The 25,173-nt window shown below is 40.6% G+C and overlaps 1 protein-coding gene across 5 annotated transcripts in view; it reads right to left on the reverse strand.

Annotated features, from left to right (window-relative positions):
• SRGAP1 (SLIT-ROBO Rho GTPase activating protein 1) overlaps positions 1-25,173 on the reverse strand; it is a 139,026-nt gene that overhangs the window by 25,258 nt on the left and 88,595 nt on the right. For 2 of the 5 annotated variants that reach the window (XM_057425553.1, XM_057425555.1), the window contains exons 5-14: positions 22,614-22,796; positions 22,108-22,236; positions 15,013-15,234; positions 14,099-14,200; positions 12,271-12,468; positions 12,067-12,151; positions 7,846-7,873; positions 4,630-4,732; positions 697-757; positions 457-534 (exon numbers count right to left, since the gene is read on the reverse strand). In XM_057425553.1, coding sequence (XP_057281536.1) covers positions 457-534; positions 697-757; positions 4,630-4,732; positions 7,846-7,873; positions 12,067-12,151; positions 12,271-12,468; positions 14,099-14,200; positions 15,013-15,234; positions 22,108-22,236; positions 22,614-22,796 — 1,189 coding nt within the window. Of the gene's footprint in view, positions 1-456; positions 535-696; positions 758-4,086; positions 4,121-4,629; positions 4,733-7,845; positions 7,874-12,066; positions 12,152-12,270; positions 12,469-14,098; positions 14,201-15,012; positions 15,235-22,107; positions 22,237-22,613; positions 22,797-25,173 lie in introns of all 5 variants that reach the window. The other 3 variants (XR_008974411.1, XR_008974412.1, XM_057425554.1) reach the window with 2 other exon arrangements.

Below are 25,173 nucleotides of genomic sequence, written 5' to 3' on the forward strand. Positions count from 1 at the left end.
CATTGATTGTGATGCCACTTTGGCAGAGGGACCAGAAGGTTGAGCTGTTGTATTCCAGAAGATCAAGTAACAGGTTCTCAAACCGCATTAAGTAGTCTCTTGAATCTAATTCAAAAACATAACCTTCCATGTCTGAGTTTCTTGACAATAAAATACAGACAAACTACTGTTTGCAGTTTATCATTACAAAAGACTGAAGCTTACAGCTGATTCATGAGTCATATGCCTCATCTAAACAGAATGAAAAACAACCTCACGCTCTTAGAACACTAACAGGGGAAAAACATGTACATGTCATCATTATACTTCATCTTTAAGCATACGACAGTGCAAAGTTTTAGGTGCAGTACACAAAGTGCATACAAACCGCTTAAACAGCCAAGAAAGTAATTAGAATTTAAAAGATTTTTGAATGTCAGATATTAAGGTGCTCGAACGAATGAAAATGGCAATTACCTCTCTCAAATGAATTCTTAATATCATTGACTTCCACCTGGGAACCAGACACTCTAAAAATTCCCTGATGCTGAAGACCTGCAGCAAAGATGGGAGACAGCAGTGAGAAGTTAATCTAGTTTACAAACTACTTTTGATGTCTGTTTTAAAAACAAAGCTGCGGTGGTAAACGTGTTATGCAAAAGATACACAAAAAAGTCTGGGCAATAATGAAATGATATAGGATGCTTCAGAGCTTACCATATAAATTGATAAATCTGATACAGCTTTCCACGATGAGAGGAATGACTTGTCCTGAATCCTGTAAAAATAAGAGCAGAAAGAGTAAACTGCAGATCGGAAAGAGGAAAACTCCATACTCTGGACTGAATGTGAATGTGCATTTTCCTGGTCAATCCAGATGGACATACAGTGCTGGCAAAAAAATACATAAGAAAAAAGTAATTTCTATCAGAGTTCTCTTCCCATGTAGGGACAGAGGGAAAGGAATGGGTGAAAAGAAAGGATTATGGTTCTTGGTTAAAATCATTGAATTGGGAAATTCAGAGACTTCATTATCTCTGCCACAGTATCTGGCTAACACTGTATGTGACATCTAAGCTCATGCATGTGCTTTAGATTTGTGAAGCAAAATGAGTTAAAGCAGTGAATTTGCTTTTTAAAAAGTTTATTATTAAGAATAATAATGAAGATGATCCCTCTGCATCCATTTAACTTACCTTTCTTTTCTTCCTTTGCCCAGAGAAGCTGGGGCTGCTCCATCCCTGACAGTGTTCAAGGCCAGGTGGGACGGGGCTTGGAGCAACCTGGTCTAGTGGAAGGTGTCCCTGCCCATGGCAGGGGCAGGAACTGGATGATTTTTAAGGTCCTTTCCTCCCCAAACCATTCTGTGATTCTATGATTCCTGTTGGAGAATGGACCTAATTCCTCAAGGCACCCATTTTTACTTTTTGTTTTTGGTAAAAAATATTGATCACAAACAGCTGACAAGTCCTTTTCTGGACCTGCTGGGCTATAAGAAATGTTCTTGTAGAAGAGACACCAAAGGACATTGCATGGAGTACCAGGCGTCTCCCTCCTGACCTGAGAGCACTCCTCCATGCTCTGCTGATTCACATGTCCTCACATAGTGCAGATGACTGCTTGGTATGCTGTTTCAGGCTGCTCTGACTAGTGGGTGATGAACTGTAGCCACTTTGGGTTGAGCAGGTGGTTCAGCTATCTTTTCCATAGGCAAAAAGGTATTGGGAAAGGGGGGTCACAGCCTACACCTCCCTGCCTGCAACTGATTTGATCCATAATCAAAGGTGCTGGTCTTCACCATGCTACAGCAGCAGGTCTATAGCTACATCTCCAGTTAAGTAGAGGTGTTTTAATAAAGGAGAAAAAAAGCTTCTTTTAATGGGAGGGGGAGAAGATGATGGTAACAGTAATTTTCAGTGAGTTATTTGTCTTTTTCTTTGAAACTGCTGATTTTTTCAAAAGAACCATCACAGTCCTTCATCCGTCTGTTTTGGCATTTAAAAAAAAATGGGTGTTTTAACCCAAGCACATTAATGACTACAAGTCATCAAATATCTATTAAAGACACAAATCATACAATTAAAAATCAGTGAGAAAAGTTGGTGCTCACCGTGGAAAAATGATTGTTTCCTAAATAACAGGTACCGTTGAAATTCTTGTCTTGGAAGCTGTAATTTTTCTTTCCAAATGAATTTCAAACACGTGAGCGCTCAGAGAACTGACTAATCCGTGTGAAAGTTTCATATAAAACCAGTGTGCATTACAAAGCCGTGAATTCAAAAGCACCCTGTAACTCAGAGTACCCATCTCCTGTTACAAACTAGTCCTTCATGTTCATGCTCAATTACACTAATGGGAAGTTTATGAATTAAGCCCAAGTAGAAGAAAAGCCAACTACTAAAAAAAGTTCGAAGAATAACACACAGTGAAGCAATGAAACAATGCGCTTCCTGAGCTAACCTAACCCCTGATTGCCTGTGTACCCCGTGTGGGTTTAGTAGGGCTTACAAAAGGCTGTACTGCTAATGATGCTATTTAAATTGTGGCTTGGTTGTCTTTTAACTTAAAACCTGGCAAAGACTGGTGAGCCAAAAACCGGGAATGGCTGGATGAACACTGCTTTTTTGCGTTGTGTCATGATTCAGTAACAGCTGGATAACCCCCCTTCCCCACACCCCCCCATGAAACAGGGCAGCTACTAAGCCCAGGAATACTGTCACGTTCACCAACATTGAGCAGCCTGGCTCTCCAGAGTATTATAAAACATGCACACAACATGCACCCATATCTCCAGATAGTACATTGGTTCATGCAAAGAACGGAAAGCCTTCGGAAAGAGACTGTTTGCAGTAAGAAATTGTAACAAAATAAAGTATTTTCATATCTGGTTTGGGAGAATCTGTTCAGAACCATGCACAACTTCATGGTTAAGTAATTCCCTGAAATAATCCCCTGGAATGATCTAAACTAATTGGATTTTGGATCTAGTGACAGGAAAATAATTGGAAGTAACAATCTGTGTTGGTCAAATGTCAAGAACGGTGACCCTACCGCTGCTGTGCATTAAGTCTGATGTGTGTAGTCAGTGAATGTATGTTTGGGACTAATTATCATTCATTATGATGCAAAAATGTACCAAAAAGCAATTTTGTGCAATACTGTATTTCACTAGCTGTTGTCCTTTTGTGCCTGTCAAACTAACTCATCCCTATCAGGGATGACACGGTCTTTGGGCAGGGATGCTTTCCTAGTTAGTTCCCACACTGGCAAACCTGTCAGAAGTCTACCAGCTTTCTTTTCCTGTTTCCTTTTGAACAACTAATTATGTAAGAGTCTCCACTCTCAAGTAAGCCCTGTCACCCACACTGCCACGTAACATAACCCTTTTCTCTGCGAGGGAAAATGACAGAGTACCATTTCTCTGTGCTTCTTTAATCCAGGGGCTTTTTGTTGTGGGAGTTTCTGCTCCTTTGCTTACTCTCATCCTTGAGTGAGAAACTGTTCATGGTATTAATCTCTTGCATCATGGGATGATTTCCTGAAAGTCTTTCTTTGCACCTCACAGCACTGCCTGCATAATAATAATGCCTTTCCCTGTAGTTGTACTAAGGATGGCTGAAAGCTCCATTCAAAGACACATAAACTGGGATGGTGTCACTGAGCACAGAATTTGTTCTGCACAATATCTGCTGCTAGTTATATTGCAGAGGAAGGAAAAAAAACCTTGTCACATTCAAATCCAGCTCACAGAGCTTGCTTTAAGGGAATTAAAATTACCTTCAAGAGGGATTTAATTCACTGCATCTATACATGTATTGTTTTAAAGATAGATTTTATTAAGATTTCTTTCCCTTAGCTCTGCCATCCAGTTTCCAGAGGCACTGACTGTGATGGGCAGCTGCTTCTTAATGAATAAGGAATAGCTGTCATTTAAAATTATGATGATTCCAGAGTTGAGCTCTGGTTCAGTTTTGCCTGCTGTACTTGTACACTCATTTCTTAATGCAAACTTGTCCCTCCCGGTCTTTGAAAGAACTAATTTTGAGCCAGGCGTGAATGCAACCCGAGAGTGAGGCGGAAATGGTTCTCTTGTCACCAGAACTATACCTGATGTCTCGTGTGAGAGTTCCTTCGGCCTCGGCTAGAAGCATTATTAGAAATAAAAGTATGAAAAAGAAGAAGATAGTAAATACAGCAAAGATACAAGATCCAGAATAGCGGTGATCACAATTTCACACAATATAATAAATTCCTAAAGTCATAGGAAACCAAAAGCTGGATATGAAACCCAGGGTAATCCTGCTTCTCCACAGACTTTGAATAATGAACGTAATGAAAATGGCAAGCAGGAAATTGTGCTAAGTCATGGGATGCACCACTACATCCTATCTTCTACATGATGCTATGTTTCCTAATAAAACCAGGCTGCCAATACTGTCCCTACTTGATTAACAAAATCGTAGGGAGGCTAATGTGAGAAATGGATCCCCCTCTTTCCCTTGACTTCAGGAAGTATTATATTGATCAACCGGGAAAGAAAAGAGCCCCAGGACAGACTTATACATAATGATCTGCCTCAGCTCACGTGAGGTGGTGACCATTATAGTAAGAAGTGTTGAGATCAGCCACTGGGGTGGCTGGTGCCAGTACCTTGATGAATGACTCCAAGTCACCATTAAACAACTTAGCACTATACTGTGATCGGGGTCTGGGCTTCCTGTGTTTCTGGGGCTTAGGGGGAAGATTTGGAGGCCTAAGGGAAGGGAATATGATTACTGAGAAAGGTAGAATCAAGTCACACAATAAAATGAAACGTCTGCAAGCTCATGGCAAAACAACAGAACACTGTAAAGGGAAAAATAAACAGAGAACTTATCAAATAAAGACTTTCCATCAAATTTAAATCTAACAGTGATTAAAAAGTGGAGAAAACCTCCATTAAAAACACATTACTTATGGATAAATGACATACTTTATGAATCCCTGCTTTGCAGTTTTACCATAAACATTTATTCCAAACACAGCACGATTTGGAATGACCTTTTTTTTCTGTTGTGGTCATGCATGAAATGTGCAGCAAGCACTGGAATTCATCCTGCCAGCTGCAGCAGAACACAGGCCACTCGAAGCACCTCTTATCAAGCAGAGAAGTTGCTTCATGCTGGAGAAGCTTCAAATGCAAATTAAAAATGCAGAGCACACTCCTAAAATGCTTCAAAGCCAAACCATCTGCATTTTCAACTGGAGCCAGGAAGGTTGAACAGCTTTAGCCTTCCACATCCAGCCATCAGCATCTTCACACAAGAAAAGAAACACCTTGCAAATTAGCTAAAGGAATGAAAAGAATATAAAACGACTCAAAAAAAGCAGCATAAAGCAAAAAACCCCAGAAAAGTAAGAACACACAAAACTTTGGGCTGCGAACGTTTACCCAGTGTTATACATGTGATGGCTACAACTGAGATTACAGGAAATAAGTACTGTCTTCCAGGTCACAACCTATTTTGTTAATGTCATGCCAACAGCTACATGCCAACGGCTTCCCTAGCTCCCTGCACCAGCAGTTCAATGTTTCTACATGTCTTTCAGGAATGAGCAAAAATTGGAATGTTTCAGTGGAACCAGTGAGGACCAGCAATGCACAGAATATTGAAGAGGGGGACTTTGGTCTGTTTGGGTACTACCTGCTATTTTAGAATAATCTCTAAAGATATGCTCTTCCCTTGTACAATTTAACTTTCACCTCAAAGAACATTTCCATTTGCACGTTTTACAGTGTGGAAACTTAACTGGGCAGGTTCCAGCTGAAGTGGGGGAATTGGTGCTGAGGCAAGCCCTATTCCCTGAGTGTTTCTTTCTCACAGTGACCAGCTGTGAGAAGATAGGAGGTAAGATGGCTTCAAGCTGCTCCCCCATTTTACTAAGGTGAAATCATTGCCTAAATCCATCATGTTCTTTCAGTTGCTTCTACAGCAGGGAATTTAGGATGATGTGAGCCTGAGGAGTCACCTGCTTTGGAGTCAAGAAAGAAAATTTTCTTCATTAGACATAAACTTAAGCTTACTGGCTTCCACGCATGCCTGGTAGCATCTGGGGGCAGAGTTTAAGCCACAGGTCTCACAATTAACATCAGCAATTTGGAAGGATGCTCTGATTTGTTACTGCTTTTTAGCTGGGGTTATGTAAGGAAAGGAAGTGAGTAAGTCCAACTTCACAGAGCTAAAATAGACCATGGAGTAGTGGGAGAAAGGCTAATCTGAAGTCTGTGCAGATATCCCCAGGAATATGGGGACCAGGCAGAAGAAATTATACAAAACGAAGTGATCCAGCAAAGGCGGAGTCAGAGCCAGATTCAAACTTCTTATCTGGAGGGCAAGATTTTTTCTATTTATTTATTTAAGTCAAAGATGAGGCGTGGTGGCAAGGCCATTCCATCCAGGAAGCAAGAAGGAGGAAGAGAAGGCACTGAGCAAGGATGCATTGCATGGAAAGGGAAGAGTAAGACCAGGAAAGCTGGTCTGGATGTTCCTGCTGTCACCAGCACCATCCACAGAAGCATGGTGCCTACAGCAGTGATAGGACTGCACCAAAAGAAACGTGTCCAACAGGTTGAGGGAGGTGATCCTGGCCCTCTACTCTGCTCTTGTGAGACCTCACTTGGAGCAGTGTGTGCAGTTCTGGTGTCCTCAACATAAAAAGGACATGGAACTGTTGGAACAAGTCCAGAGGAGGCCATGAGGATGATCAGGGGACTGGAGCACTTCTGGTATGGAGACAGGCTGAGAAAGTTGGGGCTGTTCAGCCTGGAGAAGAGAAGGCTGCGTGGAGACCTCATAGCAGCCTGCCAGTATCTGAAGGGGGGCTATAGGGATGCTGGAGAGGGACTCTTCACTAGGGACTGCAGTAACAGGACAAGGGGTAACGGGTTCAGACTTAAACAGGGGAAGTTTAGATTGGATATAAGGAGGAAGTTCTTTACTGTGGGGATGGTGAGGCACTGGAATGGGTTGCCCAAGGAAGTTGTGAATGCTCCATCCCTGGCGGTGCTCAAGGCCAGGTTGGACAGAGCCTCGGGTGCCATGGTTTAGTGTGAGGTGTCCCTGCCCATGGCAGGGGGGTTGGAACTTGATGATCTTCAGGTCCTTTCCAACCCTGACCATTCTATGATTCTATAACACACACAAGTGGCAGCTGCAAATTCAGTTGCCATTGCCCCCCACAGTCCTGGGGGCTGCAGTGCTCCTCTCTGTTTGTGTCTGGAGGCAAGTTACAGGTCTGGCATTACACAAATGAAAATGTATATGCTATATAAAACAGGGAGATCTAACACTGTATCCCTTTTCCTTCTGTGAATATATAGACACATTTAAGTACTGAACATATGGATGCTGGGGAGGGCAGGTATTCCTGTCCAGAGCTATGTTAACAAAGATGCAGCGTATCCCCTAAATTCATCTCTGTATTAGGTTCTTCTGAACTATGTACCCTGACAAAGTGAATTACAAACCATGAGAGGCAAGGTATCTCTAGCAACTGAAAAATACTTCTTTTCTAGCACCAAAAAGCCCCCTGCAACTTCTAAATTTGATGTGTGATTCAAAAATACTTTTAAGGATCTCCCAGCTTTGCCCACCCTTGACCCTGGCCTAAGCAGCTCACAAAAATGAGGAAGATGAACAGTCTTAATGAACAGCATGCCGAAACAGAAATGCTGACTGTTAAAACACACAGGGCCTGTACACAGTTTATGGAACAGCAGCCACAAAATGGATGATGTGTGCCCTTATGAAGTTGTTCTAAAATTTGTCATTTCTAAGATTTTATTACACTTGTAACTCTATATCAAGTCAAATGAAGACATCTTACCTTGTTGTCATGTATTCTGCCCTGTGACCTAGAAAAGTTTAAGAAACACAAACCAATCATTTGCAGGTTTCAGGTTTTTAAATCTCAATTATTCTTGCAAGTTACTTTTAACCCTAACTTTCATGTTACCAGCAAAAGATATATAATTATACACCAAACAGGGCAGTGCAGTTTTCTACCATCTCCACAGTTACATTCAAAATACAAACACAACCCATGTTATGGAACAACTTTTAAGAAGCCTGACCATATATTAAAGTCACTTAATATTGTAAATAATTTGAAGTAGAAATCCAAACAGTGTCTATTGTTTGTGCTCAAGTATTTTAGTGGCTAAAAAGTATGGAAAGTATGGAAACAGAGCTGCGCCAAGGTTGGATTACATCTCCCCTTGTGCCTAAACCTGCTCAGTGCTGGAAATGCAGAGCTCTAGACACCAACGGCTTGCGATTGACAGACTCCTTCCTCTCTTTTGTCTGTGTATTGCAGGAAAAAAAAATACAACACTACCACTGGGAAACACCACAGAGAACTGCAGAGAACTGTAAAGAAACAAACCCTGCATGCCAGGAAGGTTCCTGCGTAGCCTTTGCAGAGCAACAGACCACTAAGTCAGGCATGTGCACCATGTCAGCTCACGACAAGGAAAAGCAAAACAATGAAACAGTATGAACACCATGGTATGGCAAGTTCCAACCAGCCCACTTTTCCCAAAGGGGACTGTGCCCTGTTAATTTATTTGAACTCTTTGAACATGTCAGTTGCATAAAGGAGAATCAGTTGAATTAATTTACTTAAGACTTTCAAAGGCGCCTGATAAGTTTCTTCACAAGAGGCAACTGGAGCAACTAAACAGCCATGGACTAAGTGGCAAAATATCCTCATTGATCAAAAACTAGTGAAGAAAAGGGAAACTGAGTCAAATTAAATGGTCTTTTTTTTCTTTTTTTTTTTTCATCATGCCAAGAGTGTAACAGTCATTTACTCAAGTCTTCCCATTTGGCATTTAAGGAATACACAATACATTTACTGATGTCCTGGGGAGATCACAGGAGGCAGAATACTGTGCAGATGATTGAAATACTTTTGTATCAAGTCCTGACAAAACTGTGAAGCCCTTCAAAGGGGTTTAACCATGTTAAGGAACAAGACACACAGTGGCAAATGAAATGCAGTATAACAGGTTCAAGTAAGTTATTAGGGAAGAAAGAATTAAACACCTATGCAGCTAACAAAACTACAGATAATTATAGTGACCACGAAAACCCCCCTTAGCATCACTTGTGTTAGGTCTAAGTACACCACTCAATTTGAAAGCTTGTCACACTGCTGAGAGAATGAAAAACAGTGGTATGCAAAACGTAACAGTATGTGTCAATGTCCAGCTGCACCTGAAATACTGAAAACCCTAATCTGAATATACAGTTTCCAGAACCAGAAAAGTGGAAATCCATAGAAGGTGGCACAAAGAATAAACTCTGGGCAAAATCTCTGGCATTAATAAGACATGTAAAGATTGCTGGCACCTGTTTTAGAGAGGTGGAAAAGAGGGATGAAATAAGAGTATGTAAAATAACCTGTGACAGAAAAAGAGTAAGCTAGGACTTCTCCCTACTCGTATAACTGAGGGCAGTCCATTGAGTTTAAGAATCTTGATAATAGAAACTAATAAAAAAAAAAGATGTCACAAATCCAACATCTGTGGGATTTTAAACACATCTCTGATATTTAACAGATCAGGACAAAAACCTATCTGGGACACAGGGGCAATTTCTTTCACAACTGCTTGTTCTCTGTCTTGCATTTCCCTCTGCTTTGTTCATAGAGGAGCCTTGGGTCTGAATTAATACGAGTATCAGCGAGCTTCCTATGTTTAGCATCAATCTGAGTATTTCTCATTTACTTTTCCAAATTTGTAGATGCAGACTCAGCACAGAGCATTTCATCTACCTCCCTTGTGCAGATCATGAATATCTATCTGCTGTGTCCATAAACAGCAACAGACTGTAGTAGGCTGGTGAGGAACTGGAACAGAAGCCAGACACTGTCAGTGCTCTGGACACCAGATGGAAATCTGGATTTATTCAGCCTACATCCTAAAATTGTACATATTTAAATAAAAGCAAGAGAGGGTGCCAAAGGAGAACTTACACTTCAGACAATCCTTTCCCTCTTCCCCATTCTCCCCTGCATTACTTAGCATAGTACCCTGGGTTATTGGTCTACTGTCTTGCTGACATGAAAGGTTCCAGAAAAGGCAGCTAGAGTGGAGCAGAAGAGCAGTTCACTTCCTACAGATTAATTTCTACACTAGCTACATCAATAATGTTCATAATTCCACTGTAATTATATCCTTTCAATCACCCTTATTCAAGGAATGTACAGAATCCAGCTCCTCCTTCCCAGGCATGGGCATTTTAATGCAAGACATACCCCAATAGAAGGGGGTACTTGGACATTTTAACCTGTAAGAATGATGGCTTTTGCTCAAACTATCAGCTTTGAATGTACATTTTGGGTACTATTTGTATGTGCTATGCTATGATGATGTGACAACAACTACGTGCAAAACCACTGTGGGCAACACAGATTAACTACTTGGGGTTACAGCTGGTGGGCTGAAGGGAACCCCTCAAACAGAACGGTCCAAGCATGCCTGAGTAAGGCAGAACAGCCCAGAGCCTATCAGTAGTTTATCACGTAGGTCACCCTGCTGAGAAGCTTTTCCTTGGATTTTCTTTCATACTGTATTTTCCTTATTTCTTTCCAACATGCATCCTTCTCCCTTCAGTAGATGATCATGCCTTTTACCAGGCTTCCAAATAACAAACACACACTTAATTTTTCCAAATACATTTTCTGTGAGTCTTTGGAGGAAAATTGTCCTCTTCTGACTAAGATCAGCTGCACGTTGTTGTGTGTGAATAAACTGTTCTAAAACCAGCTACCATCTTCTACCATCCAGCCTTGCAAGAAAATGCTGTTTATTTCCTACCCCCCAGCCTCAGTCACTCCCTGGACAAGGGCTTTGAGTCACAGCCACTGAACTGTTAATAGGCACGTCCACAACTGGATTTGTGGATCTGCTTTTATATTAAAAGCAAGAAGAGATCCGATTAACAACAGACACTTCATAGTCCAATGAAAATAAATGGACACGTCCTTTAGATGTCCTTTAGAGAGCAAGTTTCCTTTGTGGACTCTGATCTTTGAATTACAGTCTTCAACCTTCAGGAGAGGGATTTTACTCTTTGCAGTGTAATGCACTTCCTCTCAAGTCTGTAACACTCTGTGTAGTTCTCAAGGCTTGCAGTGTGATTCTCCTTTTCTTTTGAGTCCATGAGGAAGTTCCTGTTGGGAGGGCTGGAGCTGAGCATAGTGTCTGATTCATTACTGCCCTAATTCAGCTTCACTTCATTTAATCATGGACATCTGATGAGTTGGTGTATATTTTAAGATGTATTTTCAAAAACTGTGGAGAGTGCTCAGGACAGTGGATAATTCTCTGCTAACATAACTTGGGCTATTGTATTGTAATAAGGTAATTTTATATGCAATAATGACAATCAACAGATGCAGATCTATTCATGGAGTTTTCATTCATTCCAGTTCACGACATGCAAACACTTTCTAGAAACCCAATATTAAATTAAGTCCCTAAGAATCTCACTGCTGAAATCAGTGAGGTCAGGATTTCACCATGTACCTTTCATAAATGCATCATTAAGCTGATCGGCTGCACAAAGGACATTCATGTCCATGTGTCAGAAATGTTGCATCAGTGAGTGCACTGTAAGAGATGCACCATGGATAATTTTGTATGCTTAAAAAATATTGCTCTTGCCCAACTCTTAAAAAACCCTCAAGTCAACAGAAATCATTAGGAAGTAGAAATAGCACATTTGTCACAGCTCTCAAACCATGCTGCACTATGTCAGCTCTCCTTTCAGACACCAGATTTTCCATTCACAGTTCCACTCCAAAATATAATCACTTGTTTAAACATCTATGCAGTGGAAATAAATATCTGTTGAAGCAATAAAATCAATTTATAGTGTCTACTCTTAGCACTATACCAAAACCATGACTGATAAAAATCAAATCTATTCTTACTGCACAATTAAGCTTTAAGTTCTGCAATATTTTTCCTGCACACCTCTGGCATTTCAGGGGTTCATTGTATATTCTGGAATCACTTTTCAGTTTATTGTGTATATTTACCTTCTCCAAGCGTCCTTTGCAGCAAGTCATGTTTTGCTTGAAGTTTTGTGATCAGATTACTGCCTTCCAGATATTCTCTGAATTTCTGTAGAGATGCAGATCAATCTATTACTATGTACGGCACATAAGTTCCAGGAACTTCTACTTAACGCTTACTTCATGCATTCGGTCAGCGTCATATGAATGAGGAAGTAACCAACGTACCATGAAATAGAATTGCTCTGTTTCCTGCTGGTTAGCTCTTCTTTTTGCAATGCTGGGCTTACTCAGGTAGGTCTCAGAGACTGTTGATTTGACAGACTCTGTTGAGCGACTGTGCTGGAAACACTCTGACACATCATAATCTTCAATGGTGACCATATCTTGTATTGTCTGCAGGGTAGCCTCTGTTGTTTTCTTAACCTGCCATTAAAAAGCACAGTTTGCCAAATGCAAGGTAAATTTATATCAGAACAGCTTAGTAGGGAAGCTCATTACTCTAAATAATTCTCTGACCCACTCCCCCAAACAAACTGGTGTGTGAATGTGAAAAATTAGGTGTACCATAACAGACAGTGTACAACAGAAGAATGACATGATTATGTTTCCTGTCTAGTTCTCTGCTTTCCCATGATCCAATCCCCAAACATGGATGTACTCATGTTGAAAGTACAGTACTTTCTAGCATTTGTTTCCTGCAATTAGAATTGAAATGTGACATGATTTGATTATGGTGCCTAATCTGGGAGGCAAGAGAAATGATTCAATGCTCTGAAGGGTCAGCTCTCCTAAGTGCGGTCAATGTGTTAGATTGAGTATGTACATCCAGGGATCTGGCTCCCAGAACAACGTGTTCTTCCAAGGTAAAAACCTGCGACATGACTGCTATGGTAAAGCACAGTGATGTTTAAACTGCAGAAGTGGAATACATAGCTGGAGGAGGGGGCCTGCAGAAAGAACAGTTTACACCACTTTTACAGCACTTCCTATGAGCTATGGAGCACCATCAGCCATAGTGAGAACCAGGGCATGGAGGCCACGGAACAGGGAATGCAGTGCAATGCAATAAAGTAACAGGCAAGATTCACAAGGATGTGATATATCTCCCAGTTCTGCTTCAAAAGAGTCTCTAGTAAAAGTCAGCTTAACCAAATCATGCTCACTTCTGCAAGCATCTAAAGTTAGGCAAATATCCTATCCATGCCTGCCTACATGATTTATATCTCCCTATGTCCCTGGCACTTTACTGAAAGAAACAACCTTTCCCCTACCTTTTGTTACCTTGAGATACTATCTGAATTCAAGTGGTTTTTTTAAGTCATGTTTCATGGATGTTAACACTTAGTTCTAGCCATTCAGTATATAACATAGAATGAGAAAAAACGGAATGCTGAAAACTTATCAGTAAACCACACCAAGAAATTAAATGATCCCTATGTTTTAATCTAGGAATAGATTCTTGTTTAAACTAAGGGCCTCTAACAAAGTGTAATTTAGACCCATTGGGAGGCCACTCTCTCTCTGCTGCCAGAGCAGGGGAAAGAGAACAGCACAGCTTTTCTGTCTATTACAAAAAGAGGCATTTTATTTTACTAGGTGAGCTATTCCTGTCACAGCCATACAGTATTCCAGTCTAGAAATAGCTGTAGCTGAGAGCACAAGAGATTTTGACTCAGCTACCACAAAAGACAGTCAAATTCCTCTGTACTACAGTAGTAGCAATTTGAGGACTGTACAGAGGGTGGTCACAAACGACAGCAACTGTTACATGGTGGTTTTCTGCCACAAAACTTTAAAAATGCATTTACTCTGAAACATCTGCAAAACACAGAACTTAGTAACGGGAATGTATGGACAGGTAAAGGATGAAGTCCTCAAACCTCTACAAAGCAGACAAGGATCTACCTTAGCATATTTACCAGTATTTGATTTTAAAAATAAAAATAGCTCATACAGATTGAGGCCATTTCAAGATATTTGCAAGCTTTTGACAAGGTTACCACCTTCCTGAAAATGGTGTACGATGCATATCCCTTGTAGACACAGATCTTACCTCCTCATTTTCGATTTTCAGTGTGGCCAATCGTGACTGCAGTTGCTGATACCTAAGCATAAGCTCTGCTTGCACAGGTTGCTGGGCAGTGACCTGACAAACCTAACAAAGAATCAAGAAGAGCTATAAGATGCAAGGAATTAAAAAACTGGTCAATAGTCTCTGGTTGCTCTCCTTAAAACCAGGCGAATTCCTACTAAATCTATTAAAACTGAATAAAGCATGCAATAAAATGTGTCCATCTAAATTGAAAGTATTCATGTGTTACAAGGCGCAGAACTACGTACCGCATCTTATGACTACAGAGCACAGCCTTGTTCTATGGCTGTTTTGTGTTGCTTCTCTTATCACACAGAAATGCAAACCCTGGAGTTGCCTTCGGATAAAAGATGTGCAGGTGATACTGCATTCTGCTTTGCTACTGCCCTTTGGTGTAGCAGAACAGGGCAGAGCTGGGGTACAATGTACCCTTGAACTCTTCAGATAATAAAATGGGGAAGAAGAAGGGGAAACAGCTGCATTTCAGAGAACACAGGTTGGAGCAGCTGCTCTCAAATAACACCCACAAACTCTATTATGGGTGAGGTAAGTAGCGAAGACCTAAAACCAGTATTTACACCGATGCTGGGCTGAACACAGGTTGGCCAGTAAATTCACAGCAATGACATTATGAGCAATACAGACATAATAACATACAACAGTTTTTACTTAAGAACTCCAAGGAAACTCAGAACACTGCTGTCAATTTTGCAAAATGTTATTGCTGATGCACTTGCTTTTGCACTTGCAAAATGTTATTGCTGATGCATTGCTGATGCAATGCTCTTATTGAACTGTGTAAAAGGGGATAAATTCTCTATTTGCTACATAGAAACAGGAACAGTCATGGTGGGGATACGTGTCAGTATACAGACCTCATCACCCATATGAGACTGGAACTCAAATTTCATTGGTGGACAAAAAGCAGTAGGGTACATTTCCATGAATCTCTGCTTGTCACTTCGTGGCTCCAAGCTGTCAACTGCATTTTCAATGATGTCTAGGCCCTCATGCCTGGAAGTTTCAAGGTTATACTCTGCAGAAAGGTATGTTCTTAGGGCTCTGTTAAGACTAGCGTGGTATCCAAGGTCACAACACTAAAAACACAATAAAGGAAAAAGGAAACAAATTAAAAAGGAACACCATCCCAATATCTAACTATTACTACAATTCTCTGTCCTGAAATTATTGTCTTTGAAGTATTTTACAAAACATCTTCTAAATTATAATACAATACCGGGGTGAAGACAGTAAGTATTTAGTATCATTCTGCTGTAAAGATGAAAGGACAGTTTTAGAAAGAGATCAAGTGTACACGTATGGCAGTATGTTTGCATTTATCAGATACAGATGTGCAGTCACTGTGTTTACACAGAGAAGGTCTGGGTCTCCACACACAACTGGGCTTTTCAGTATTACTGTCAAATGTAAGCCTCGGATCATCTATTTAAACCCACCCTGACATAACTCTATCATTCAAGTCAATGCCAGCAGCAAAATAAAAATGAAACAATTTTGGCTCACCATGTCACCCAAACAAACCCCCCCACAATTGCCTCTAGCATTAGTGACCCATCTAGGGTGCTTTTTGATGCAGCAAGAATGGTTTAACATCCTCTCCTCGACAGTGAAAATGTATTTACTGCAAACACCTTATTTCCCATGCTCTGACAGAACCAGCAATGTACATTATGTTACTGAATGAAGAAAGCTGTAATTTATGTCTTTTTTTCTAGGGGTGAGAGTAACACTGGAATGTAATTGAAACCTAATTGGTAGAACATAAATTTGTGTTTGTTCTTGAATTTTAAACCTCCTCAGCTTGCATTATTCATGAGTAGTTAATATTTTAGAGGAACATCTGAATATATTTTTTTAATGTCACAGCAGTAATGTATCAAGTGATATTTTCCTTAACTTTTTCCCCACATCACATGGTAAATAACACCCTCAGCTTCTGCTCAGTGAGCTTCCAGGTAATGGATCACAAACATCTCTGTCGTTTCAATAGTGGCACATCAGTCTGTTGACAGTTGCATACAAAGCAATGTTCTTTATTCAAACGAGAGAGATTTCTCCTAGTCAGAGGCTAACGCCTGGCTAGTGCAGTCAGAGAACACACTGCTTCAGGGCATCCTTCAGGCTCCAGCCACCCATTTTGGATGTCCACCTAAAACCATACTTCCCTGCAATCTGAATCCAGTCTACTGTAGACCATATGTGTATGTGCACTGCTTATACGCATACCCCCCTCACAAACCCAAACCCAAATCTCACAGGAGGTCATGTTCCCCCCCCTTTCCTCTTAGTCATTTGAAAAAGGAGAGAAAATGAGAGTGAGGAAGACAGACAGGCAGATGCACACACTGCACAGGAAAGAGTTTTGAACCTATTTACCCTACTTAAACCTGTGTGTAGAACAGAAAGAAACCCCTTACACTTTGCATTGGTGCAGTAATGACTAGTGATCAAGCTGCTCTCTGAAATCTAACAACAGAGGGCTGTTTTATTCACAACAAAACTGCCATAAAGACTAAGCTTTCAGTCCTAGCGAGAACACCAGGTAGTTACTGTGGATGGGACAGCTGCTGAACCATTTAAAGAAAATGGAAAAGAGATGTCGTGTTCAATCAAACATATACAGGTTAGCCTCTCTCTCTTGCATTTGTAGAATGGGAATTTGTGTTACACTTACTAAAACAGCTACTCAACTTTTATACTAAAGCACATCCATATTTCAAAGATCTCCAGCCCCCAAAATATTGTTTCTCTCTTGTTTTTCTCTTGTTCTGTGTCAAGTCAGATCTTATATTTAATTCACTATCTTGGATGAAAAATACAGGCTAAAAGTGCTGATAAGGAAGCAGATTAGGCCAGCTGTTTTATTTCATGTTCATTAGTTTCAGAGAGACTTCACAGAAGATTAAAGTGAGAGGAAATTAGAAACAGAGGGAAATACCAGGTTTAGCATAGCCACCTATCCATGTATTATAAAGCTACAGGCATCTAAAGCCTGAATTTTGGCTCCAGAAGATTAATCTGAGTATTAGTAGAAATCTTATTGATTTACAGTGAGCTGTGTGGGTTTCTGATTTTTTTGCAGGCTAGAAGCTAAGATTGCAGCCTTTATGCTGTGACAGTACCAAGAACTTCATTGTTTAACCCTTAATCTACTCAGTAACCACAGTCACCTTTTCCAGGTGGTGACAGCTGAATAGGGTAACAAATATGGCCTCTCAGCCAGTACAAAGAATCCAAGTGAAGCAGAATATCCTGCCAGACTAAGGCATTTTCTTGCAATGACAGTGTTAGCTGAGCAAACAAGAACTAAATCCAGAACCTGAACTAATGCTTTATTACCAGTGGTTCTTTGAATGGAATTTAAAACGCCTGGATTAGGAATTTTGCTTCAATGATTTCAGTAAAAACAGATTTTGTATGAATAAACTCACTGCAACTGAACTGCTGCCCTCATCACATCCTGTGTGACCATGTTTGGAGAAAAACCTACCAGCCTTTCTGGTGCTGTGACAAAGTACACATGTACGCGGATACACACACACGTGCATGCATGTACACATCGTTTTCAGGAAAAACCTGTAGCTTTGTAGAAAGGTTTGTGAAGCTCAAGCGAGCAACCACACTGTTAGCCAAAATAAATATGAATCTTTGAGGTTTGCTATCAGCACACCACGGCTACAGCCTGGATGGCGAATGAGATCGGCTATCAATCTATGGGCTGAAGAGATGAGATGTTGGTGCAGCAAGACATGAAGATGAGAAATGAGAGAATGAAGTCATAGATGATGAGTTTTATTGCATTTCTGGATTCGTGAAGACTTTCTGTTGGGCAAAGCGGAAGGAGATGAGTGATGCATTTGGGATATGTGTGAAAAATTAATTTAATAACTTGCATTTTATTCTTATTTGGAATTAAATCTGAAGCAGTCTCAAGAGCATTTACTGTCTTTATTGTACCCCAGAGTATATTTATGCTTGAATAAAACAAACTGCAGTGCTTAGCACAGAGCTTCAACCAACAATCAAGCTGCTCTTCATTTTATTTCAGGAATAATAATAAAATTCTAATGCTAGTGGAGAGAGAAATTAATAAAAAAGCCTTAACCTCTGAATAATTAAGTTTTTAATCATCCTGTTACACAGACATCAATATTTATCGAAGGGATCTGGCTGTACATGTCATATTTACGACGACTTCTGCAATAAAGAATGTGAGCTGCACACGCTCTACCCTAGTTTTAAACTTGGTTCTATGAATGGTTAACAAAGAACCTTTAGAGAATAAATTAAGTTCATAATAGCTAAATGTTTCCTAACTTTTGAACCATCCAAAGCATGCAGACTGCAAGTAGAGATTCAGAAACCCCACTCTAAGAAAGACCAACACAGGAATATATTATTTATTCCAGCAGCACAACTAGAGTCAAATTGTTTTGATCAATATTTCCTAGCATTTATATGAGTGCACAGTGATGCTGAAAAAAGGTTCCTGTCTTCCTCTTACACTCAGATAAACCTAATAAACTCAATTACATGGAAATCATAATGTAAATGAGTAATAGTATGTGCCATACGTTCAGATGTTGGTACTAACAGCCAAATTAGCAGGGGTGTGTGCTCTGTTGCTTCTCTGAAACCCGCAATCTTAAAAAACAGTTATACATACCAGGTAAAGCTTATTTAATTTAGCCAAAAGCAATCTTTACTACCTTTTTATGATACAAATAAAGAAAAACCTAACCCTGTCCTTCACTTGAACCTACTATAAATTCCGCGGAGAAGAAATATTCAACAGAATATTCAAATTCCTCTAGTACAACATAGAGAGCACAGAAATACACCGTGTGTACCAAATCCTGTTTATCTCTCTACTTCTTTGCAAATGTCAGTCCCACCCCTCAACTCACCACACGCATCTAAAACATCCAGCTAAGACTTAAGCAATATTTTTAGCTTGCTTTTATCACAAGAGCTTACGATGAACAGCACATCAGCATTTTAAGTCAGAAGCCCTGAGCTTTGTCAATGAAATGAAGGAGTTGAACAGTTCAGACTGAGTTCAGCTGAGGAACTGCAATTTAGGATTTTCCATATGAGTCTCACAAATGAAAATGCAGTGGAAACCAAATGAGAAAGTGTGGGTTTGTTTTGTTTAAAAAGTAAAATAAAGAAACCCAGTCCCACGACCCTCCCCAATCTTGTTACAAAAAATACTGAGCAGTTCACTGCATTCCTTCATACATTTATCTTCTTTTTATCTGACATGTTTTTCAGTAACACAGGAAAACGTTCAGTTTCATTTATGGGCAATACCAACAGCTCGGGGAGATCTAAATCCCTTCATGTTAGCTGGAATGCAGATACAGAGGAAAGGTAATCCCCTTCTGTACAGGCAGAGAGAGGGAGAGAGTTCAGAGAAGCACGGAAAGGCAGGCAGGCAGATGGGGACAAAATAGAATGGGCAAAGAATGAAATCACTACCACTGCTCTGAAAACCCCAAATCTCATGATGGCATTAATAGATTTACAGAATGAGATAGTCTGTACTGTTGCAACATATGGCCAGTGGGAAGCATATCTCACATTCCAATGATATAACCCCAAAATCTTGCCAAGAGTTTTGCATTTACAAAAAGCATTTCCTTTGTCAAGTAGCAAACACTCTGTCTAGATACCAATGCTTTCACAGAACATTCTGATTAAATACGAATGTCTCAAAGTTACTTCATTAAACAAGCTCACAACTGGATTAGATTGGCTCTGAAGCAAGTTCTGGTTGCGTGTGTTTACAGCCTACTCTTAACAGTGATGCAAAGGCCAGCTAGACTTTCCATTTAAATACTTTAAGGACAAGTAATTTCTAAAGCCGTTTTGCCAAAAGAATGTTATTGTCTACATTGATCCATGGCTTGGAAAAAGCCATGCAAAGTAGGCATTATTTTCCTGCATTACTAAATATTGTAGAATGTATATTTCTGTTAAAAACTACCAGTTAGAAAGCTCTAGTCTTCATGGTTGTGTAAATATCTTTACATAAACTGGCTCCAAAGAGTGTTCGTGTATGTATGTACAGGGAGCTTCACTTCTCCTCCCCTTGCAATTCTTTGTGATGCTCCAGGCCTGTGGTACCTCCCCTTGGCTTTCACGACTATGGCAACCTCTGTGGACACTGGTGAAATGTGTAAGAATCAGGTGCACTTTCCAACCAAGAACACTTTGACCATGTAGAAACAGGCACTGGAGACATTCACTGGGAAAGCTGAACTCCAAAAGGGAAGGCAGGAAAGGTGACAAAATGAGCATCTTTCCAGCTTCAGAAGGGGTGGGGTTGCAGAGAAGAGGGGGAAAGGGACCTTTCCTTCCTTCCAGCGGTCAAGAAGAACTCATAAAGTTCACATTTTTCAGACATGCCCTGACTACAGGCTAAAAATCCATCATCCTTTAAGAAGTATCAGGTAAACATCCATTAGGTAGGGACATCTTCTCACTTGCTGGCACCCTAGCAAGCATGCTGCCTGTCCTTAGTTTTCTGTCCTGATCATCTGTCTACCAGGATCCTGGTAAACATCTTCATTGCCTGGGCACTCCAGGTGGGTGAAGCAGGATGTGCAGGTTCATGGGTGTAGTTAGACAGGGACAGTATACAGCAGAATAAACTAGAAGAAATCCCAAGAGAGAAAACGTGCAACAGTGAGTAAGAAAGGGGAATAGAAGGGATGTTGAGAGAGAGACATTGAGAACTACTAAAAACACAAAAAAGATACATTGCCATTTCTTGGAACAAAACAAGAAAGAAATGAAGCAAAACCAGGGAAAGAAACTGAAAGGGAAAAGGAGAAAGTTGCAACAGAATCAGGCAAGATTTTCTAAGTTACAAAAAACCTCAGTAGAAATGGCAAACTGACTCCCAGTACTTAGAAAATGTACAATAAAACACATGTATGCAGCTATTTTAGTCCATTCATCTCAAGAAGGCATTTTTCCCCTTCTCTATCAAGCTTGCTTCTCCAGACAGTAGAAATGCGACCCCTCTTGTCAAAAGCTGTATTAATTTATGCAGAGCTTAGTTGGCTTATTTTTGAGATGAACACTGCACCAGAAATGACTCTATGAGAATGTTGTTTACTATTGTAAATTACAAATGATACTGTTGTAGTAGAAAGCATACTCAAATATCTAGGATTTCAGATGGGCCACATTGACTTATTTAATACTACATTGCTAGTGAATTAATATTCATGATACTGTGTTTGCTGTCTCCAAATTTATCAAATACATAGTCAGCTTACAAAGCATGTAAGTTGACGTGTCTCTGTATTATGGAAAAATGTCAATAATACAGGTTCTGGAGGCCAAATGCTGGTACAAGTCAACACCAGTGTATAACCTCACTCTCCTGGGATGTTCTCACAGCAGTAACTTACTGAAAATCAGGAAGAATTCTGTTGACAGTATAGAGTACAGGACTGATTGTGTCTGTTCTGTAAGCTACATGAAATAAGAATAAAAAGCACTGTAAACCTGATTGCATGACTAAATGAATGGAACTAAATGATTTTGAAGACAGGGAGGAAATGCCTTCTCCATTATTAGATGCCCATTCTAGAAGCTTATCTTGTAAAGAATATTTGCACCTCAGAAATCCTTCTACAGTACAAGCCGGAAATGCGGGCCTTTTTCATGTTATTCCTGTCATATTTTCCTCTTGCCATATGAGGAGAAAACATAATGTTCTAACTTTAAAGGAATGGGTTCAGTATCTTACTGGCACTTTATTTTGTGCAATACAAAGCTAAAGGGAAAGTCTGCTGATTATACCATACAATATTATCAACGATAAGCATATTGTAGGCAACCCAGATGACTAATGAATTCCCTTTGAAAATGAGAAAGAAAAAAGTATTATTCCTGAGCAGAATAAACATAAAAACAAACGTGCCGTTACTTACGTCAATTAAATCTGACAGGTCATGAATATAATACTTGAAAACGGAAGCATTGGTTGCTTCAAGGGTGAGCAGGTATTCATTGCGGGCCTTAATAGATTTCAGCTTGTTTTCAGAGTATTTTGCTTGACGCTAGGGGAGAGATTGTATATTAATGTATTCGAATTACTTCATTTATGCAAAAAAAAGGTAACAATTCAAGCACACATTCCTATTAATAAGAAAGAATCTTAATTTCCAGACTTTTATACATCTAACAAATGTAACACAAAATTATAACTTAGTATTTTGTTTCAACGTGACTAATGATAGAGTGAGAATTATACTAGGAATACAGTATTCCCCTCTCTGGGGCAATTGTCAAGTTATCTATACCCAATGCTAGTTTATTATGTGCACCTTTTTTAATTATATTTCCCAGCTGGATTTCTCTGTCTAATATCACGCTAAAGAATGTCAGAAGTGCACTGAATTTACTTCAAATGAAGCTAAACAAAAGGATTATTTACTTTTTCCTTCATTTTTTCTATCTTTTTCACAGAGCTCCGTCTCTGGTGCCGTTCTTCTAGTCGAATATGAAAAACAGGGTCTCCTGACCTCCCAATCTGTTTTTCTTCTTGCTTCTCTGCCTCCTTCAGTTTGCTTTCTGCACTGATGCTCTCTGCGTGATACATGTGGTATGTTTTCATGACCTGCAAAAGACAGAGTCAAAGGAGAATTAGGAGAAGATGAAAATAGAAAGGTATCTACAGAAAAATCACAGAGTATTTTTCAGTCGAATGTTCTGTTTTATACACGGACCTTGGATAAGTTTCTTTGCCAACAGTGATTGAGGACTTCTGGTTGCATTTTTTTTCCCCCAATTAATTTGACAATATCCCATTAAGGATTTTTCCCCCCCCCCCATTGTTCTGATAAGAAAGAGCAAAATCTGTCCTATTAAACTTCAGAATTCCTATATTTGAAGGAGCAATAATGAAATAATGAGCAATAAAACTAAATCTGTATCAGTGCCATATATTTCTGACTTCTTCAGGGCGAAGTTAACAGCTCAGCTGTGGATATTGAACATTTGAAAGCAGAAGGACACCTTCAGCACTGAGGAAAGAGGATGGAAGCTTCGGCAATGGGAAGCTTGGGTCTAGGAGCACATCCCCAGCCGTCTGGATGGTTGGCCACAGCCTGGAAAGAAGTGGCTCCCAATTATCCAGCTGACAGATTGGGCACGACATAAAACCAGACGAGCTGGAGAAAGCTCCCTGATAAGTTCTGAGAAGGCTTTCCCCATAGCTCCCCAGTTAATACCGTTATCTTCCCTCTACACGCATGCTGGTTCTGCAGCCAAGAAAGCTTGGGCTGCTTGCGCAGACCATAAAGAGTGAGAGGGATGGGTTCAGCCCAGTTCTCCCTTCCTTGTTCAAGTAAGAAAAGCCTCAGCTTGAATGTTGCATAGCGGGCAGCAAGCAACCACAAACCACCCACCTCTGCTGGAGAGGGCTATCTCTGCCCACTTTCCACTTTCTGCAGTCATTCCAGTCATCCATGTGCCTCTCCCTCCCCCCCCCCCAACCCCAATTTTTTCTGGTGTTGTCTTCAGTTTCAAACAAAGAACAAAGCAGGAGGGCATCCTCAGGCAGCCAGCAGCCTCCTCTCTTCTTCACAGGGTAGCAGAGCTCTTGCCAGCAGATGTTACCTTTGGGTCGAGGCTATGCAAGCCATTCACATCTCCTCTGAAGGACACAGCCTGTTCCTCCCTCAGAAGAGCTTTGTGTGACCCACAGAAGAGACAGATTAGTTTGGCGAGCTGCCTTGAAATATTCCCTAGGGAGGGGAATACTTTTGTCACTGAGTAGTTAAGCCAGTCTAAGGAGCATCCATAGTGGTAACGCTGAGGACTCTAAAGGTAGACAGTACAACTTTGCTGCAGCATGGCTTAGTGTGGATCAACTCAAACCAACCACATGCCATGTCAGGTGATAGCTGAACTGATGCCTACTTAAAGTCTTGTGCAGGAGAAAAGAAGCTTTTAGGGAGCTGCAATTTTGCATAACCATGTATGTTATACGCTGTAACTGGGTTTGCCACTATTTAATACTGATGTCATGCTGTTGATAGACACGAGCTGGCTGAGAGAGTTGTGGTTGCTCAGCCTGGAGAAGAGAAGACCCCAGGGACACCTTGTTGTGGCCTTTCAATACTTACAAGGGGCCTATGAGAAAGATAGGGAGAGACTTTTTAGCAGGGCCTGATGCAACAGGATGAGGGGTGATGGTTTTAAACTAGAAGAGGGGAGATTTGGGCTGGATGTGAGGAAAAAATTGTTTATGATGAAGGGGGTAAAATACTGGCACAGGTTGTCCAGAGAGGTGGGGAACGCACCACCCTGGAGACATTCAAGGCCAGGCTGGATGTGGTTCTGAGCGACTTGATGTAGCTGTCTAGGTGTCCCTGTTGCAGGGGGGTTGGACTAGATGATCTTTGAAGGTTCCTTCCAACTCAAAACTATCCTATAATTCTATGAACTATGAATCTATGATACACCTGAAATAGTTGAGATTAAATATGAAACAGGCAACTCTTCCTGCAGTAAGTTAAAACAGGGATGCCCATCAAAAAGATTGGCCTTGTTTTTACCCAAACTGCCTAGAGCAGGGCTTACTGTTATTGCTGCTGCTGCTATTTTATAGTACAGTTGCATTCCAAGGCCTGACCAGAGTTCAGAGCTCCCTGCCTGAGCCCTGCCTACACCCACTGGGAACAGTCGCTGCCCCAGCAGCTCACAGTCTGCATGGATGAGGCAAAACCTCCAAAACCAACAAAGCCTGGCATGGGCAGAGAAAGCAAGCCCACAGAGCTGAGATCTGCACAGCTCCCAGCTTGACCACGCAGTGCTGTATCCTGCACTGTTACAAAGGTTCCTAAAGCTGTCAGTAATCTCTGCGCAGGAAGTCTAACTTGCACAGCCACATGGAAATGGAAGAACTACTGCAAAGAGAAGAAACGCACTTCTTGAAGAAATGGTTCAGAAAATAAAGCTAACAAGCAAAGAAAGTGATATGGCTCTGCTAA

This window comes from Pezoporus wallicus, unplaced genomic scaffold, assembly GCF_028554395.1.
Source record: "Pezoporus wallicus isolate ANWC-B61680 ecotype Strahan unplaced genomic scaffold, APGP_CSIRO_Pwel_v1 contig_4722, whole genome shotgun sequence".
Lineage (NCBI taxonomy): Eukaryota > Metazoa > Chordata > Aves > Psittaciformes > Psittacidae > Pezoporus > Pezoporus wallicus.